Source organism: Vanellus vanellus (genome assembly GCF_965231255.1).
Source record: "Vanellus vanellus genome assembly, chromosome: 1".
Taxonomy (NCBI): Eukaryota; Metazoa; Chordata; class Aves; order Charadriiformes; family Charadriidae; genus Vanellus; species Vanellus vanellus.
Genome location: NC_138905.1, coordinates 15,206,650 through 15,227,864, shown reverse-complemented (window position 1 = coordinate 15,227,864; position 21,215 = coordinate 15,206,650). Strand labels below are relative to the sequence as shown.

Here is a 21,215-nt window from a genome sequence, read left to right as displayed (position 1 = left end):
ACTGAAAAGTTACTTATGGAATACCATATACTTGTCAAGTAAATCTGTAAATTGCCCGCATCCTTCACTACACTATTTGTGGAAAGAGGTGAGGGGCAAGCAGGTGTCACAAATGTCCTATAATGTTAACTTTTGATAGTATTTTGTCATTCCACAACAACATCTCATTCTTTGCAATCATCACACAATGCTGGGAGATAACAGAAGAATATGTGATAGTAAGTTTACATTCATAACCGTTCATTCAAAAGGAAACATTTTACTCGAGATTTCCAAAAAGATATTGGTAACTAATTCTGACTTATAGTTTTAAAGGATAAAATTCTTATCCAAGCCAGTGAAATAGAACTGCAGAAAAGAACTCATTGGTTTAGGAAATTCCATGTACTTTACATCTTTACGTATATTTGTCTTCACATATATTGTATTGTTTACACCTTTACCTAAACAGTGTAATGTCAGTATCCCATTTACCAAAGTAGCTTAGTAACTAACTTTCTGACAGTGCACTTCCACACAATTTCAACTTAAATAAATGCACACAAATTCACATCAGGACAAGTGACAGCAAACATTTCTGAACTTAAAACAATCTGCAACTGAAGAATTTCAGACACAATTCTTTGGGTATTTAAAGCCTGTTCTGCCCCACCTCTAAATACATCAAGCAGTACAGTAACTGCAATTCCTCCTTACAAATTCTGCCTCAACTATAAAATTGAACTTTCATGGCTAGTACATACTAACTTAAATTAAGGAGGGGGGAAGGATGCACAGTGGGAGGGGAAGAGGCAGGGAAGATTGTATCATTTACTGCAGAGTATTACACTTCAAACTAAACCCAGGCAGTAAAATATTATTACTAACAATAGTCTAATTTTTAAAACCAGTGACTCTTGGTAAGAGATGTCATATAGCTATAATTTATATCACAGTTATAGAAAGAAAAATTACATTCACTTACTTTTTTACATTTTGCTATGTTCTGTTCTTTCTCTCCGCTTTTTTTCCTTTTCTTATCATTGACTTTTGTAACTCTTGTAGCAGTTAAAGTAATTGTAGTTGGTGTGTGTTGAAAAGCAGTATATAGTTCCACAGGAACCTCATCACCACTCTCTGTTGCGCTGGTATCCCCATCTTTAAAACAAAGAACATTCTATAAACGGTCAAATACTGAGAAAAGAACATTCACTAGTTACTCCACACCTGCTTTTAAAAAACAAAAGAGTACTGACAAATGCTTAAAGCACTCAAATACAAAATTCACCTACAGTTGCAACAGCATGAAAATGAATGACTAATGAGAAGCTGGTAATTAACAGGATCTTTGTAATGCCAGGTAAGAAAAAGATGGCAGATTAATTCTCTTTTTTGAATGGAATTATATAATAATATTCCATTATAAGCAAAATTAGAATCAGAACAAAAATGGTAAAAAAATTATTTGTTAACTCGTTCACTTATATATAGCTCTTACTTGTAATATAGCTGTAGGATTCTCTCAGGTGACTGTATTCTGGAGGGGATTAAAATTAACGAGCGCCCAGCATTTCTTGTGAAGCCCTATTAATCAGTCATGTGTAAGTTGTAATCAACTACTTCAGCTGCAATTTGCAGTGTCAAGTGCCTTTTTCAGGGTAAAAATGTCAATTTAGCCAAAAGCCTTCTCTCCTCAAAATCCCCTAACAATAACATTCTGCTACTTGGGGAAGAGAAAAGGCAACTCTATTCTACTCATTAAAACAAGATCATACACGAACTGACAGATATTTTTAATTTGTGCTGTGCACTCACAGACCTAAAAGCCAAAGCCTGAAATTTAGCATACGTCAGCATTTATGTCACACAAATACATTTCCTGACCTGAAACAGGATTACCCTAGTTCTGTCAAGATGAAAGGCTGTGAAGTATGGGAAGGATTGGAAGAGATGGTGCACAGTGATAGGAGACTGCTGTTCACATGTGCTCTGTACAGACTTCTTGGATTTTAGCAGCCTTTACAAATATTCTGCCTCCTACTTCACACTAAGCAAGACTTTTTCTGAAACTGCAGAGAAGCAGGCTTTACAAATACTTAATATGAGAACAGAGAAAACATTCCTTCTGAGCTCAGAAGGATATTGCCTTAATCAGTGCACTCAACAATCCTAATTCTTGAAACCTTCTTTACTAAATAAAGAACTCCAGCTACTGGTTAGTCTGGATTTTTCTTGCTCACAACATTCCTTAACTGGATTCTTCTGTGCATAGTAATCAATCCAATTTTACCATCTTGGTTGTTCTTTTGAACAATTTATGAGGCACATAATTACACTTTACATATTAGAAGCTGATGAAGTTTTCTGGATTTGTTTACATCTCTGCTGAGACTATTTTCTGAACTAGCATTAAAAAACACACAGAAGAAATGTCTAATCAAAGAAGAATGAATAGCAGAATAACCAGTGATTGAGAAATGAAAACCCAAGGGCCTTTTGAAATTGTCAATACTTGTTGTCCATATGTAGTGCCTACAGAATCACTTGTCACAGGCAAACACCTCCCAATCCCCCCAATAAAAACCCACAAAACACCACCTTCATCAAGGAAGCAACGTTTCAATATTGTTGTCTACACTGTGCCCTAACTTACTGTAAAGAATAATTACCCCAACAGAACATGTAATTAACAGAGTTGTTTTGAGACACTCCTTCCTAACCTACATAACCTGCTTTCACTTTGAAGAGCCTTAGTAAAGCACACTAAGGGAAGATTTTGTATCTTGGAAGGCAAGATACAAACTCTCCAAATTTAACAAGAAGTTATGGGCCCAGAGTCATTTCCCCATAAGCAGCAAGTAATTTCATTAGCACCAACTTCAAGACCAGCCAGCTTGAAGCAACATCCTTGAACAAGTTACAGATCTAGATACTATTAAAAAATAAACATAAAAAACCCCAACCCCTCCCCCAAAAAATGCAACAAAAAAACAAACCCAAAACATCCAAGATAGAATTGACTAGGGACTTAAAGGTGCTGACTCCACTGAACCATAAGTAAGCAATCCAATGCATAGTAAGCCACATAGGAATTACTCTTTTATTCCAGAATGACAAAACCAACACCACCACATACAACCACCGTCCCCAGGACAATGGACTTGAAATGCTGTCAGGAAAAAAGTTGATGTGGTTATGCATAAAAGTTTAAGATTCTCACCAAGTTTCATACGATGCGAGATGTTCACTTAAAAGCTCATTTCTTAAGGCAAACCAACTGATCTACTACTTGCTGTTCAGCTTTGGATGCAACGCGGCTAAAGCAGCAACTCTTTAGAAATCTTCACAGTAAAAATCATTATACTGTAAAGCATTCTCGTATCTAAATGAAAAGCCCTATTATACGTAAACCTAAAAAAAAACCCCAAAAGAGCCATATATATATATATATACACACACTTTTACTCATTACAGAACATTAAAATCATGCAATCTTACCTTTAATCAGACACCTGTAACTTAGTAATAAGTTACAAGTAACATTTCTACTGCTGTTGAATACTTTAAAACATTTAATAGATACATTCAAATTGATGCCACTTTTGCTTTTCCTCCTTGGAATCATCTATGAAAATTAGCCTTTTTTACTAATCTCTCACAATAGACAGTTCATACCTAGAATTACTTTAAGTCTGACTGAACCATGTAATATCAGTCAACATACAAAAAGTGCATTTATCCAAGCAAATGTACTGGCTAAATGAAAATTAACTAGAGACACAAGCATACATTCATTTCAAGTTACGTATTATAAATCACAGTAACTAATACTGCACTTCAACTGAGTCTTAGACTAAATAGGATTAGAATTTATCTTTGGTTTTACTCTGTTTTGATACTTAAGATTTACCATTTATTATTTCTTTTCCTATTGAATGCATAAAGCAGATTTAAAAGACTGATCATCAGGATTAAAGAGGGCTGAACACTAGCTTCAAAGGTAAAATCCCTTCCGCTCCTGCTAAGATTTTGACTCTCTTCCCTGAAGTTTATAGTAAACGATCAGATACTGTGTTTACAAATTTTAAGAGATGACTTAAATAGCTGACCATCAACTTCCCCTGTCCTGTATGTAAATTCAAGTTCATCCCCACAATATGATCATACCACTTAGTGAGGGCATTAACACCAAATGAATTATAAATGTATTTGTTCTATTATTTTAATAGACTCAGCAAAAATTAATTTTAAACTCTAAAAAAATTTATACTACCTAGCAGGTCAACTGCAACTTTTCAGAGTAAGTTTGGTTTTCTTAAAATGAAAACAGACAAAGCAAAAAATTATTGTAGCATTCTAAATAGGTCATTAATGCCTTTAAAGGAATTAAGGCAGCTTAGCACTGGACAGCAGAAGTGTAACTGCACCAAGAAGCACTATTAGACCACACACACTTCTAGGCCACATCACACACTTCAGAATTTTCTGAAGGCATACAAAGCAGGCAGAAGGACCTTACCTACATGGCATTTTTAAAAGAAATCCTAACACACACACACTTGCACATACACATACTTCAGAGACATGATTTGAAAGTAAAACATGTTAAGTTTAGAAGGATGACTTCCTCCCAAATTATGACTTCAGTAATACTTGAGAGTATCACTTGTCAATCAAGAAACCCACAACACATTTTGGTAATGGCAGGACAGAACTCCTGACAAGTTAGGCTGGCTGAGTTGTGAAATTCTATAAACAGCAGGAGAGCTAATTTCATTAAAATACAGAGACTGAAATAGGTACTTGCACTACAAGCCTCATCTAGTTATCAAAGGCCAAAAGAAATGCCAAAATACCATATAATTGTATTATCTAAGCTTAGCAATTTTTCTTGTTGTCAAAACAAACCCAAAACCAGACCAACACACACACACTCAAATCTACAGCCAACAAATCATAATTAGGATTCCCTCTCAAAACTGTGCTAGATTATTTTAAATCTCAATTATGTAATTCAGAGACAGGAATATCACCTGCAATGGAATAGTTTCAAAAGACTAGTATGAGGATATGATTAGCCTATACTATGAAGGAAAAAATGACTGGGCTTAGTAACCCTCTCATCACAGAAGATAAAAAAGGAACCTTTTCCATCTTATCTTCAGTAACTTACTCAAAGTATTCATTATTATAAAAGCTACGTTCATTATTATGAAACTTTAACAATGTTCAGACTGAGTTAGTCCACAATCGTAAGAAAAAAGGCAGTGGTGACAACCTTTAATAAAACATATGGAATTGCAACAATTCTGATATAATGTTGTCTTAATAACGATGAAGTCAAGTAAAAGGCATTAATTTACTGAACCTTATATGCTGAAGGCTATAAAAACTGCAGAAACTGTGTATACACTCTTGAGTCTATACAGTTGACATATACTTATTCTGTAACCTTTATTAAGGAAAGATCTTTTAAGCTTTACTCACCTGACATATTTTCCCTTTTCCTTCGTTGCAACAGCACTGCCCTTTCTTTATCTAAATTCCTGAAATTAAAACATATATTTTATTCCGTTCTTCACACTTATGCATCAATACATCTAAGTATTAAAACAGACCTTTTCATAGTTACCATTTTCCATTGACTACCATAGAATAAACAGTAGACTAGCTCAATGTTTAGATACTTAGAGAAACATCAGTTGTGCACCGTTTCACTCCATTTTAATGCAAAGCACACGCAAGTATCAAAATCACTTGAAAATTTAATGAAACTTTATAGCTGAGAAGACTGACAGTCGGTCCACGGATTACAGATAAGCAGGCATTAAACCATTTTCCTGCAGATTCTTCATAATAATCATCACAATACAATACAAAACCAATATTCAGTGACAGCAAGGTCCTAACTGTTTCTCAGAAATAAAATAATCATTTATTGGTAATTAAAGTGTGCTGAACATGCATGTTTCTTATTCACTGTTTATCAATCTGCAATGTAACAAGCAGCATTTTATTCTCTGTCCTACGATGACAGATATAATCCACCTACCACATAGTCAGAATAAAATGCGCTCCTTGTCATGTCACATGACTTCAATTTTGAGGGGGGGCATACAAATACTCATTCCAGAGCAAGAAATCCTCCGAGCGAGTACTGCAGCATATCAGAATGGGACCATAAAACCAAAAGACACCGAGAAATACTGGTGGGGCAGCTGACCTGAAAACACTGCTGTTAAGGGTTCTCAATGTATGACAACCATGAAATAAATATTGAGTGGATTGCCTACGTATCAGTCAGGCTAAGAAAGGATCCAGGAATCCCTACTACTTCAATAAACATTTCAAGGGTTTATCCCTGCTGCCTAGGTGAGGTAAAATAATGACTACTGTGAACAAGGGAACAGAGACTGGTAAGATCATCTGCATCAGAAATGTAGCTCTTTTAACTACAATTGCTAGAATTATGCTACATGGTTTGTGTTTTATCTGTTAGTTGTTCCGGTACTTTCTCTAAATCTCCACTTGTTCCAGTTATTGAGAGTTCAAAATCAATTAAACTACTCACCTTGGTTGACAACGTTCACACAGATATATGTCAGGAATATGCTGCCTGTCAATCCCCATGCAGTCAATGTGCTGCCAGACACTTAAAAGAAAAAAAAACAAAAAACCCACATTTTTATTTTAAGTACCATTTTTTAGATTGCGTGCATAATACACACATACACACACACACACAGAGAAAGAGAGCGAGCCATTCTTTTTTTCATCATGATCTTTACTCGGATTGAATACTGCCTAAAACTACATCTCAATCACTGTCTTCGCCACCACTCTGCTAGCTGATCACTGATCACTGTAATTCCAATCTTGAGGCTGCCTCCTGGTGTCTCTCTGCTTCTTTAGACTCATTTTCCCTCTTGGAAATTTTTCTCTACCACTGGAAATAAAAAATGGTAAATTATCACAATAGAGAACAAGATAGAGACAAATACCCTCAGCAACAAGACTTATGCTCTACGTAGTAACAGGAATTTTGTTTTTAAACAGATAACTCCACTTCCTTTTATAAATATAAGTATTATTATTTTTCCTTTATAAAAATATATATACAAATATATGGTTTAATTTATTTATGTATTTTAATAGAACATATATGTTTTTATACACACACCACACATGCCTGGTAGCAGTGCTGTGCAGCACAGCAAGAGCTTCAAATGCTTCCCACAGGCAGGGATCTGAGGCTGCTTGCTAGACTGAAGGCTAACCCAGGACAGCAGTTTATGCTCATCCCCACGTTGCTAGAAGGAACTGGGGACACAGAAATCATTGTTATCCTCCCACTTGTGAATTTATCACAACTGTCTCCAACTTCTTACGTAGAATCTCTTCTTCAAAAGAAACAGACTCTACCTAAACGGTGGCTGCCTAAACTCCACTGCTGAAAGAACATCTAAATAAATTTCAAAATAAGGGGAAAAGTTATCAGAATCAAGGACCATACAAAATTAATAACAAGCTTGTTACATAAGCAGACAGAAGAACGGAGCTCAAATTAATGTTTTAATTAGCTGTAACAATCGTTTCAGAAATACAGAATGATCTAATAAATTCAACAGTGTTCATTAAGTGTACTGAATGTAAAAATACAGGCTAATACTAAGTCCAGAGACACGAGATTTGTTTTCTCCTGTTAAGTATACCAGCTCTAAAAATGTCTAAGCTCATTTTTCCAAGTCCAAGTATTTAATAGCACCTGCTTATTTTACTATGACCAAGTAGGGGCTTAAGCATGATAACAGAAGTTCAAACATTTAACTTTAGCTTCTCCAGTAAGAATCTAGGTTAGTCTTTTCATAGTTAATGAAATTCTTAAAGACATCCTTTGAAAATTAAGAATTCTTATCAGAAAGATCATGCACAGAGAAACCAGTATTTGAAAAATTCCTTTCAGATTATTTTGCATCCTGCAAGTTACTTGATTTACACATACATACTTTACCAAGATGCTTTATTACTCAGTACATGCAGACTAAGAGCCAAACCCTAGGTCTTTATTCCACCATACTAACAAGTAACTTGGACAAAATACCAAAGAGATATCCTTTTTAGAGGGGAAAAAGATACACCCTTATTAAGCAACAATGCACAAGTAATGGCATGAACAAATTAATATGAGTAATCAAGACAGACTGGAATAAAGCATAAAATACTCACTGGTCTTAACCAACTACCTTGCCTGTTAGAAAGCCATACAACCTTCAAACACTGTTTTGATGGAAGGAAATTTCCTATGACTCAACATAATTAAAACATCATTTAGTTACACTTATTTTCAGTGCAGCTTGAAGTTTTAAGTAATTTTTAGCTTTCAAATTAATTTAATATTCATTACCTGCATTTGTCACAACAGATCATATATCCATCATCATGTGTAAAGCCACAAATGCATCTGGTAATATCAGTTCCATAGCTTCCATCCTCTGACGTACTGATGGTAGTAGCACTGGAGGTTTCATCAAAGTTGGGAGTGGTAAATATGCCTACTTCATTCTTGCTTATAAGCACTGACGGAGGAGGAGAAGCTGGAGGCGTTGGAGGAGGCCGAGCACCATAGTTATGGTCCTAGATTTTTGTGGAAAGATAAGTTATAGCTCTTGAATGTTCATACCCTGACGGTTATTTAAGCCAAAGCATAAGAATTCACTTTGTAAAAAAATGTTTTAGTAGTAGTTTAAAATTCTGCTTCTCATTGCTCATTCTTGGTTTTTACCATCTCAACTATGTTTTATATTAAGTGCACTATGTTCTGTATTCTGTTTCTAATTAACCATCTTCAGTCAACTTACCCAACTCCCAATAAGATATAAAAATGTAAGCATGAATCAAAGAACACCAGATTTACATAATCTATTTTATACAGAATACTTCTCATGAAACTTACTGCATAGGGCAAACCAATGTAACTGTGTGAATGCGAGCTGCTGGTATACAACTGGTGTGGATAACTGTTCGATTTTTCAACTACCACAGGGCTAGCTTCTACAGATTCTGGTCTGCAAGGCAAAAGACAGAATAATAATAATTAATATGTAATTCATATTATTACAGGTACTTGTTGCACAACTTCCAATTAATTGCCTGCTAATCCTGTTTAAAGAAGCATACAAAGAGAAGGGGGGGAGGAACACATACCACCCCACAATAACCCTCTCACCCCCCAAAAAAGGAAAAAAAAAAAAACCAAACGGAAATCCAACCCTCTTTTTTCTCTTCTTTAATTTTAAATGAAGCCTCCAGAATGGCAGAGAACTCACACTCTGTAGTTATAAAACTTATTTCGAAAAAAAGTGCATGCTGAATCACATGACATAACCTGCAAATCTGGGACAGAAAAGCATGTTACACACTTTGTCAGGGAGTCCTCAGTCTGTATGCTCAAGTCTATAGAGTTGTAACAGAAGCTGCAGAAAGGACTTCAGCTTAATTATGACCGAAGATAGAAGCAGTAATTCAGAGAGCTGCAAACCGACAGAGCCCGCCACGACCACCAATGCTATCCGATTCTGCAATGACACCTAGCGGCAGCATTAGCGCACCACCCGCAATCCCCGTACCCACCAGTACTCAAGGCAGCAGAGTACTGTTTCTACAAAGAGAAATCCTAAGTAGGGCAAATTTATCTAAAAAAGGCAACTAATCGACTATCTTTAAATATAAAGAAAAAAAATGATAAAAATTTGCGAGAGAAGGTTTTTGAGCACAAGAAATTATACCTTCATTACTTTTCCTGAGTAGTTACATTAATGGGTGCATGCAAGCAGATACATTATACTCTCATGACTAAGATACTTTTATTCAGTAACTTGTAGCTTTTTCATTGCACTATATGATTCAATCACACTAGGACCAACTTCAAATGAACCCAGAGTTACCTAGTTGGTTTTTGGTTGGTTGGGATTTTTTTTGGTTGGTTTTTTTTTTTTTTTTTTTTTTTACATTGAAAGGCAGGGCAAAATATCAGTATCTAAAACTGAAGTGGCTTTTGACTTGCATCACAAATCAACCCTGGTTCACTGATCTAATTTTAGTTTTATTATGCACGAAGTCTACTTCCCATCACAAATATCATAATTCCTTGAACTGATTTTTTAAATAAAGTTGGTATTTCTGAACTTTTAAGTTAAAATAGATACCGGTGTTTTTTCTTAGGCATTAAGATATTAAATAGAGACTTTTCTGTTATGCCATGAAGTGATACTAGTTTGATTTAAAAGGATACCATCAACTTCCATTTGTTGGTAACATTTTTTCTAAGAGTATAATTAATCATTAGCTTGCTGAAAACAACACACAGTATTTTCATGTCTACTTGAAAGTGTCCTAGTAACATTTTTGGTAGCCCATTTTTTCCTTAGCTTTTCCCCATGTGAGGTTACTACATGATAAAATTGTTTAAAAAGAAACACCAGTCAAAAACACTACTGGGTGAAGACTTTAGTTTCTAGAGTCCAAAGAAAAAACATCTTTTTAAAAACAATGTCTCTAACAGTCACCAGCTGCATTTTTTTAGAGAGCGCACAAACACATGAGTGCACAAATCACGTGGCATACTAACATTAGAAATACAACTTCTGAGTAGCGTGAGAGAAAAACCAACTCTGATGACACTTGTCCTTCATTACCTCATAAATGCAGAAAAATCCTCATTTACTCTCTTTCACCACTTCTCAAATTGAAAATAATGTCATCCAGTTTGCCGGAATTATCTTCTAGCAGCAGCTCAGAACTTGCCAGGTTCAAACCCATGATTAAAAAACCAAGCAGACCAGAATTGGAAAAGTTGTGCCTTTCCAACACATTTGCCTTTGCCTCTTTACTGACATAATGCATTTGTCCAGTAATTGTACACCACTAATGTCATCCAGTTAATCCTTCTGATAATATAGCAAATCAAAATGGCAATAAATGAGGCATTGGTTATCCATCCACCATGGCTAGGTCAGAGCTTAACTTCTTTCTCCAATTCAAGAGAGTCCTGACCTCTGTATTGCTTCTACTGCTATTCTTCAACATCATCTATTGAATGGGAAAAACAGCAGCACCATTACTCTTATCCACTATATGTTCAATGCTCCACCTAGGCCTTGTTTACTTCAGTATAATGAAAATACTCAGTTTTCAGAGCAGGGAGGCTTACTGATACAGGACACAGAGGGGAATTCAGATACAATCCATCTTTCAGCTATGCCACAATTAATTTAGAAGAGTTTACTTCATTAAAAATAAATACTACTATGACCAAAATACCAGCTACTTCAACACGGGACCATTCAATGAAAGATACCAGAATGGAAATGTCCTAAAAAGAGAGATAATGCCTATTTCATCGACTACTAAAATTAAAAAGGTATTCTAAATCCCTTGCAAAATATGAGGCAAGACAATATACCCTACTCCCTAAATCCATTTCTACCTACTCTAGCAGTTAAAGAGAACCAAGTTTAATATTTAGAGGCATGACAGCTGTGGAAAGCAGCAGCATTAAACTTCCAAAAAAAAAAAAAAAAAACCAGCAAATAAATGCATTTACCCCCAACTATTTTAATACTCATAAAAGACCCAGAGTACAGGGTTAAAAAGGGAAAAGCTCCACTTTACTTGAGCAAGAAAAGCCAGAAAAAGGATGGAAGAAAATTAGGTGACATACAAAGGCAATTAAATCTTGGTATTAATTTTTTTTTTCTGTAAATACAAAGTTAGAGCAGAATCAGCTTTCAGCAAAGCTTTTTTCAAATGCTTATCCACAGGAACCACAGAGACTTCTTTAAATTTTAAGAGATTCTCACCAGAGCTTTGAATGTAACTTATATTTATCCACTCAAATGATAGATTGGGGAGGGGAACAGTGTGGAAAAGACTAAGAAATATGGGGAGGAGGAGGTGGAGTGTTCACTGGAGCTAGAAGTTATCATCATAGGCTTGCTTTACAGTCAACAGGGATATTCATCCCATAAGCAATACAAAATGAGTATAATTTCTCCACTACACTTTAATATGGCCTTCACCGAATTCCTTGTTACCCCTCCTCTGCCCACTATGTGCATAACCCTGATCTTAAACAGAAAACACACCCTTTATGCTACTATTTGTCCAAAGATCAAGGCTGCCTTCTCAAAAGGGCATCTCAGAATTAGAAAGTTTTGTGAAGGAATACCTCCTGGTAAAATATTGAATTGTACAGCCAATTAAAGGATGAGATACCACTTCATTTTAAAATAAATTTAATTTTTTTTTTTTTTTTTTACTCAAGTAGCAGGGCTTAAGTATCATGGCACTAACTATTCTATTAAAGACGCACACCCGGCATTCTTATGGGTATCCCAAAACCCAAGTGTTCAGGAAGAAAAAGTGTGAACGTTCAGACCTGAAAGAACACTATGAGGTTTTCCTTGCTTGTAATTTTGAACATAAGCCAGTTCTGTAACAGATTGAGGTACTAAGCTTGTCAGTCTTCTGAGCATGCCACATTTTCAGCTTCACCTAAACCAACTGCACCTTCAGTGTTTAAGGGATATATTTATCATATTTATAGTTTTCATCAAAACTGAAATATTTGTATTTCAATATAGTATATCTGAAGTTAGACCAAAATCCTAATATTATGCCCTAAACTAGACAAGTATTACCATGATAAACTGACCATGAAATTTTGCTAAAATGTCCTGTGTATTTGTTAGGTGTTGTGGTTAGCAATTCAAAACTGTGCAAGATATTCACAAAGAACAAAATAAAGAGCACCGGAAAAAGAGCCTCCCCCATGCTCTTGGGCTGCAATGATTTAGGACATTCCTGCAACTTGAAAACAGGAACATAGTATGAATAAAATGAATAAAAAAAGTAAAGATAGGCCTATTTAAAAAAAAAAAAAATTCATTCTGTGAGTGAAACAACTCATGTTCTGGGTAATGTCTGACTGTTCACATTTTAAAGTAAAATGCAAACTGAAAATATTCTGCATGTTGCCAGCAGATGGCATTGGTGAGAAATTAAATAAGCAACACATGAGATCAGATGGTTCACAAAAACTCAGTCCCTACAGGCTTACAGTTAACCTATGTTAAAGAAATAATCTACCATTCTAAGCAGTAGTCAGTTCTTCTTTAAAAAGTAGTCTCCTGCATCCCATTCCTTTTACATAGTATTTTGTTTCTGACCATGTAACATTGGAGGAGGGGGGCAGGGGGGAAGTGGGAGCAGTTTTTGACTAACACTCAAACTACAATCAGTCCTCAGAATCTGGGGCCATCAACCACTTCTATAAAAATTTACATATTCAAATGGAAAAGAAAATCTAACCAAAACTAAAATTTTGAAAGGCAGGTGCATATCCAAGCTTTAGGCTACGAAAACTTAGCGAATACTTGCAAACTTGACACCCACAAATCCATGGGCCCTGCTGGGATGCACCCACGAGTGCTGAGGGACCTGGCAATGTAATTGTGAAGCCGCTCTCCATCATCTTTGAAAGGTCATTGAGAACAGGAGAGATGCCCGAGGACTGGAGGAAAGCCAGTATCACGCCAGTCTTCAAAAAGGGCAAGAAGGAGGTCCAAGAAAACTACAGACCAGCCAACCCTACCTCCATCCCTGGAAAGGTGATGGAAGAGCTCATCCTGGATTTAATCTCTAAGCATGTAGAGGAAAAGAAGGTTATTGGGAGTGATCAACATGGATTTACCAAGGGGAAATCATACTTGACAAATACAATAGCCTTCTATGATGGCACGACTGGCTGAGTGGGTGAGGGGAGAGCAGTGCACATCGCCTACCTTCACTTCAGCAAGGCTTCTGACACTGTCTCCCGCAACATCCTCATAGGTAAGCTTAGGAAGTGTGGGTTAGATGAGTGGATGGTGAGGTGGATTTGAGAACTGGCTGAATGGCAGAGCTCAGAGGGTTCTGATCAGTAGCGCAGAGTCCAGTTGGAGGCCTGTAACTAGCAGTGTTAGTTCCCACGGGTCAGTACTGGGTCCAGTCTTGTTCATGTTCAACAACCTGGATGAGTGGACAGACCGTACCCTCAGCAAGTTTGCTGATGATACAAACCTGGGCAGAGTGACTGACACACCAGAAGACTGTGCTGCCATTCAGCCAGACCTGGACAGGCTAGAGCACTGGGCAGAGAGAAACCTAAAGGAGTTCAACAAGGGCAAGTGTAAGGTCCTACACCTAGGGAGGAATAACCCCAGGCACCAGTACAAGTTAGGGGTTGACCTGCTGCAAAGCAGCTCTGCAGAAAGGGACATGGGAGTCCTGGTGCATAAGCTGACCATGAGCCAGCAATGTGCCCTTGTGGGCAAGAAGGCCAATGGTACCCTGGGGGACATTAAAAAGAGCATGGCCACCAGGCCAAGGGAGCTCATCCTCTCCCTCTACCCTGCCCTACTGAGGCCAGATCTGGAGTCCTGTCTAGTTCTGGGCTCCCCAGTTCAAGAAAGAAACTAACTACTAGAGAGTCCAGCAGAGGGCTACAAAGGTGATCAAGGGAATGGAGCACCTCTGTTGTGAGGAAAGGCTGAGAAACATAGGTCTGTTTAGCCTGGAGAAGAGAAGACAGAGAGGGGATCTCGTCAATGCTTATAAATATCTAAAGGGCGGGTTTCAAGAGGATGGAGCCAGGCTTTTCAGTGGTGCCCAGCAACAGGACAAGGGGCAACGTGCACAAACAGGAACACAAGAAATTCCATCTCAATATGAGGAAAACTCCTTTACTTTGAGGGTGCCAGAGCACTAGAACAGGCTGCCCAGAAAGGTTGTGGAGTCTCTCTCTCTGGAGATATTCAAAACCCGCCTGGACGCGTTCCTGTCCAACCTGCTCTAGGTGAACCTGCTTTGGCAGGGGAGTTGGACTAGATGATCTCCAAAGGTCCCTTCCAACCCCTACCATTCTGTGATTCTGTAATAGTGCTTCCTGAAAACATTTGTCAAAACATCTTCCTTCCAAGCACGCTTCAGCAGCATCAGTCTGCCATGTGCCAGTTTGATAGGTCGAATTTTCAAGTTCATGTTTGTTTTCCCTGTGCACCAACACATCTGAGCAGTATGTGGATGAAGGTCAGCTCAGATAAAGGAACATAATATATTTTGTATGAAAAACAGTATTTTTTATTTCAAGACACTTCATTTAACCAACACATCTGATGGGCTTCACTACCTAGACAACAAAGAACTGAGCACTACTTCTCTATCACAGAGTGGGTTCTGCTACCTAAGCATCTTGTAGCAGGCCCTACGTGTATAGGCTGGCCTGATATTGTCTGTAGGAATTGCAAGCTTCCTATCGCCCTAAAATATGTTTAAAAAAAAAAAATAAAATCCCTGTTTCAACAACAGTAATGGGAGGGTAGGTTTTCATTTATTGAAGACTACAAGTGTTTACAATCTCTTCTCCTGGATATTGAGCTCAATACAAGGATCCATATACTGTGGTTGATAGGTTCATTACACAGGCCTTCTCTCTAAAAAACATGTACAGATATGAAAAGTAGTAAAGCAGTACCATCAACGGTATTTCTCAATGTGTAGCTTATACTCATTCTTGAAGCTAGACTAACACTCTCTCAAGTCAGGAAGCTCATTTTGAACTCTCCAAAATGGCTGGCTCTGCTTACTATTACAATGTCTTTAACAGTAAGAAGTCACACATACTCATCTCTAGTAAGCCTTTTACAAATAAAGGCAAAATATTTACGCATTCTGACTACTATGGCACTACAAATATCAATCCACCACTGGAGAGCTCACTTCGGTGCAATTAACATAAGAGACCGACTATTCCACCCAATTTTTAAGACACTGAATTACCCTCTACACAGCTATTTGCTACAGTTACTAAAATAATATGTGAAACTATGTAATCACATAAACTATCCACCTTTTTGACAGGCTTATCTTTTCTTTTGAAGCACAAAAAAAAAAAAATCTCGCAGCAGTAAGAAATGGCACCAGGAGTTTTTTCCAGGGCTCTTTCTCATATATAATCAGGTTTGCCATTCCCCCATTCTTGTGTTTGCTCATGCTTCAGCAACTGATGAAGCAATATCAGACCTGTCAGTCACAGTGAAGAAATTCCAACTCCTCCCTCTTGGGAAAACCCCAGAACTTGCTCAAAGACAATCTATGATCACTGTTAATACAATCCATACCCAACATGCTACCCACTAGAAGAAAACATACAAAACCCATGTAAATCACATAGACGGTGACAGAAAAGGTTTCCAACTGTATAAGCTGGTAGGTTAGGGACATACCTTTATGTCACACTTCTTTAGACAGTGACATGGCTTTTAAATCAGCATAAGCCAAATCATGCAACTACACATTTTTCAACGTAATTATGGAAGAGATGATGTAAGTCAATCTAACTGGTAACTGTCACTTAACATCTGATGAAAAGCAGTTTCTAACTGGGTCGCCATGCCACTGTTATCAAGCAAGTAACACACTGTGAACTCTAACTTGTTTATACTGACAACTATATTTATTTATTTTAATTTCAGCATGGCATGCTGTGTCTGCAAGGAATGTCAGCAACCTTGGGAATCACGACCTTCTCCAAACATAAAAGAAAAATGGAGGAAAAGATAACGAAAAGAGTTGTGAACGGGTCACTCAAAAAATTTTCTGCACCAAGGAAACCAGTGCTCATGATATGAAAGACCAACAAAACAACTTTAAACATTTAATGTGACAAAAAGCTTCAAACTACAAATTCTTAGTTTTCTTCAGACAAATGGTGCATAGTTAAAATAGCCTCACATATAACTAAAGCACAGGGAGAAACACCCCCTTAAAAAGCTATTCAAGAGTTCCGCTCACAGCCTATAACGTTTCTTTCAAAGTTTGAAAGGAAAACCGTTTGCTTCTTAAATGGAATGATATTACTTCACACACGCTCTCAAGCAAAGGTTATGTTTAACCTATTTAAATTCATGTTAAGTTATTCAATGCACCTGTTTCAACGTACGAAAGATTTCAAGTGTGTATGTAAAGTCTAATCCATTGTTTCAGTATCTAAAACAAACAAATGTATTTTTGTGGTAACCAAAGACAGGGGAAGTCTTCAACACTACAGAAAAGCTCAGAGGAAGACAGAGTAACAGCATCTCAAGTGATTAAAAAGAAGAAACCAAAACCCAATTTAATATAAATGATGAACTTAACATCTTTTGTTAGATCCAAGACATGAAAGGTTTTTTTTTTCCCTATGTATATGTAAAGAAGTATACAAAACTAACTGTGGCCTACACAAACTCTCTTGAACACCCCCTTTAGTATCTTTTGACATCCATCTCTTCCCAAAAGACTCACCTGCTATATATTCTACTAATGTAAAAGCAACAGAGAAAATGGGGAAAAAATACTATTCTGAAACATACAGAGCTCAATGGGATGATGTACCTATGTGCACTGGTAACAGCTGTAACACCACCTTGGTCTTTTACCTCTCAAAGAACCAAATTGTCCAAAACGCTATTTCTCTTCTTATAACATTAGACAGCCAGGTCAATAATACACACATGAAAGATGTTTGTTTGACAGGAAAAATATCTAGTCGGAGATCAACTATACCTAAACTCTAGCCTATTCAAACTCTGCAGATTTAGATGCCACTAAAGAATAATAATTAAAAAAAAAAACAACCAAAAACCAAACAACAAAACCCAACCCCCAAAACCCAAACCAATCCCCCTCCCCCCAAACAAACAAAAAACCCCCAAAACACCCCACCCTCACCAAAAAAAAAACAACCAAACCACACAAACCCCAGGAATTCACTACGCTTATTTCATGCAAAGTAAGAGTTTCTGGAATTCAGGATTTCACTGGCTCTTTGTGATACTTTCTACACAGTTACCCACAGCTACTAATTGAAACGAATGTCTACTAGCTTCTCAATGTAAAATAACTTTGTGAAGACATGGTATGACACAATTAAGCTAGGCTTTCAGCTTTCAAAAATAAAGGCACCCTTGCCTAATTACTACCACTTTCTTGCAATTTACCATGCCAATTAATTTGCCTTTGTAACATGGGATAGCAAAAATATATTTTTTTATACACAGTTAAAAGGAAAACAAAATGGTAAAATACTTTAAGTATGAAAAGCAAACCAGGCAGCACCTGTATTTCTTAGACTGATAAGCAAGAAAAACATCCATTCATAGAACAGTTTACCATCCCTCCTTTGCCCTCCCTGCAGAGGAAGAAACTGACTTAAGAACTAAGTGACAGTTATTAATTTAAGTAATTAAAGATTCAATAAAACTAAGGAGACTCTTGAGTCCTCTCCAACTGTATTCAAAAATACTGACTAGGGAAAAAATAAAAATAATGAAAAGATATGAAAACTTACAAATTACGTTCACATACTTACTCTGAGCCTGCAGCCATTTCCAAGTAAGAAGTATCTGCTGTGTCAACCCCCAATGGGATCACTATGCTCATGACGTTCGTTTCTGATAAATTCGATTACTACGGAGTCCTATGCATTGGTATCCAAAACACTGGGGCATGCCAGCCACAGTGCTCATTGCAAACATCTAAGTGCATCCACAAACCCTGTTAAAAAAAAACAAACAGAAAGCAGACAACTGAGTAAGTTAATTTTAAAGCGACACAATTTTATATCACATATTAAGAAAAAAAAAAACACAGAAAACCAACACTTTTATCTGTCACAATGAATTCATTAGTTTTATTTTACACAAGCAAAAGAAAACATTCAATCTTCTTTAAAAGTTGTTAACTTCAAGTACACTTAAGTGTGATGATCTTATGGCCTGAACTTAAAAATATTACAAACTGACAAAAATATTATCATTTAAATTGGTGATTAAAAAAAAAATATCATTCAGCACATTTAGCGAGGTGACAAAGATTTACGGCAGACTTACTCAATGTCAAGTACATTTGCTTACTGCTCTATTTTGTCAGAGCCCAGTTGGTGTAACCTTCAATCAAAACCTGGTTACAGAATTTTTCAAGTATTTCTTAGACAGCATTGTTCACTTTAGTGTTGCACTTTACAAAAAATCCCAAATTTCAATGTCCACAATACAAACTAAGGCTGTCAAAAGAAACAATACCTTAACTTCCATTCTGTATTTTTTAAACCAACGTCATTCTAATGATTCACAATAATAATATGAAACAATTTCCATCTCATTTTAACAGATCACCATCAGAAGATATTATACCCATTGGTGCCACTTTTAGAAGATTTTGTGGTGGTTGGTGAGGTTTCTTTTAAGTAGCAAACTAAAAAGCATCAGCAGTAGTTTTTAATTGGAAAGCAAAGCTACAATCTGCTTGACTTGCACAAGTCAATACAACAATCTCACCTGTATGCCAGTTATTAGTCTCCCACTCCTCCTACTGAGTAGGGAAGAACACCCAACCAAGTATAGGAGAGAAAATGTACATAGCACCTCAGCTGTCTCCATTCACAGATCAGTAAACTAATGCATTTTTATAGCCTAATATAGGCAAGGTTTTCCACAAGTGAACTGAAGCAAAGTAACTGAAGCAAAATGCCCGTCTTCAATACCTGCATAATGAATAATTGCAAACTCCTTCCAAAATGTCGGAACTGCAAATACTCAGACCACCTTGCAATGAAGCACATACAGTGCCTAATACATACATTCCTCCCATCTGACAAAGTGTAGTATCTTAGTTGAAGTTTACAAAAGCCCAACAATTTTGAGATCAACATATTTTAACACACTCATCCTTGCCAAGGAAAAACTAACAAGCCTCCAGTGAAAAATTGAGTACTTAATAAAAGAACTTCAGAAAAGCACTGTGGACTTAAATCTGAATTTTCTCCTTTTGTTGATAATGTTGGAACCTTCAGGATGATAAGTGGAATCTACAGGGCATCTCTAAGGTATGAACTGGCACCAAGTCTTCATCTAACTTCTTAAATTTTATCTTATCGCCGAAGCCTGGCAACTAACAAACGTTCTCTTAAGTGCCTAAACCTTCTGCAGTTCATTCCCCCTCTAGACAGCAGAAAGTCCTGTTTTGGTCCCATTGTATGAGTCACCAAATACAATGAACTGGAAAGCAATCAACCCAACTAGCTGTTGGGATATCTTGATTTCCTCATTTAAACACTGATCGTTTTCTCAGCAAATACCACAAAAGTCAAAGTATATCACTAGCTATGCATAAAATTAAGGAAACAACATACTACTTTCAAGAATTAGCAGCAAGAAGAACCTGTTAAACCAAAAGCAGGTACAGAATATTTTTAGTAGCAGGCATAAAAGAACCCCAAGCCCCTCTTACAGTTTAAGTAAGCACTCATTCTGCCACCATATAGTTTACTCTATTCACACGGTAGAACCTTCAATGGCCTCATCTACAACTTACAGGAAACATCAGCTTGCCATTTAACTCTCTTCTGAAAAAGTAAAAAATTTATATTAATTCCTACCCAATAATTGAAAGGAAACCATCAACTTTTTTAGTCCAGGTAAATCAGCTATCACAGGGTAAGGGTTGTTCCGCTACCAGCCACAGTTTCATGTATGCTAACAAATCATTAACATAACCGAAAAATTGATTTTATGCTTGTAATTATATGATTCTAAAAACAGTTTTAGTGTGTTTCAAAGTAGGTCTAAAAGACATACTGGACACCACTGCCTGGGATCAAGATCCTCACTTAGACAGACACTTCTCACACTTAAAACTACTTTGGGTGGTGGATGGTTTTCCTTAATTGAATTTTCTTTAAACACTCCTGACCAGGTAGAATAACAACAGAAAATTAATGGAGGCAAAAATGCCCAGGAGACTGATGGAAACGAAGAACCTCCCTTAGACAGCTGCCTCATGAGCTATGACACCTGCAAACATATATAAAACAACTGAGGTTACCCAATCATCGTATATTCAAGTGGCCTTTACTGTCAACACAGAAAGAGATGCAGTTACCAAATCTGAGAATCAAGTGAAATTTGGGGCTTGCTTTTTTTTTTTTTTAAAGTAATGCCAAAAAAAGAGAGCTCTGTATTTGTTTTTAGAGCTATGTATAGATAGAAAGTTAATTAATTGCTAATGCATGGCCCAATCAATGCCATCATCTCTGACCAAGTAAATACATCATAAGTCCTGTAAGAAAAAAAGGGGGGCAGGGCGGGGCTGGGAGAGGG

At 36.8% G+C, this 21,215-nt stretch overlaps 1 protein-coding gene across 5 annotated transcripts in view; it reads right to left on the bottom strand.

Moving 5' to 3' along the window:
* Window positions 1-21,215, bottom strand: part of KMT2E (lysine methyltransferase 2E (inactive)) — a 63,250-nt gene that overhangs the window by 27,079 nt on the left and 14,956 nt on the right. For 3 of the 5 annotated variants that reach the window (XM_082499273.1, XM_082499275.1, XM_082499274.1), the window contains 6 exons: window positions 18,428-18,612; window positions 8,933-9,044; window positions 8,384-8,613; window positions 6,551-6,631; window positions 5,467-5,525; window positions 965-1,137 (listed from right to left, as the gene is read on the bottom strand). In XM_082499273.1, coding sequence (XP_082355399.1) covers window positions 965-1,137; window positions 5,467-5,525; window positions 6,551-6,631; window positions 8,384-8,613; window positions 8,933-9,044; window positions 18,428-18,498 — 726 coding nt within the window. In that variant the 5' untranslated portion in view covers window positions 18,499-18,612. Of the gene's footprint in view, window positions 1-964; window positions 1,138-5,466; window positions 5,526-6,550; window positions 6,926-7,168; window positions 7,300-8,383; window positions 8,614-8,932; window positions 9,045-18,427; window positions 18,613-21,215 lie in introns of those variants that run through there. The other 2 variants (XM_082499276.1, XM_082499277.1) reach the window with 2 other exon arrangements.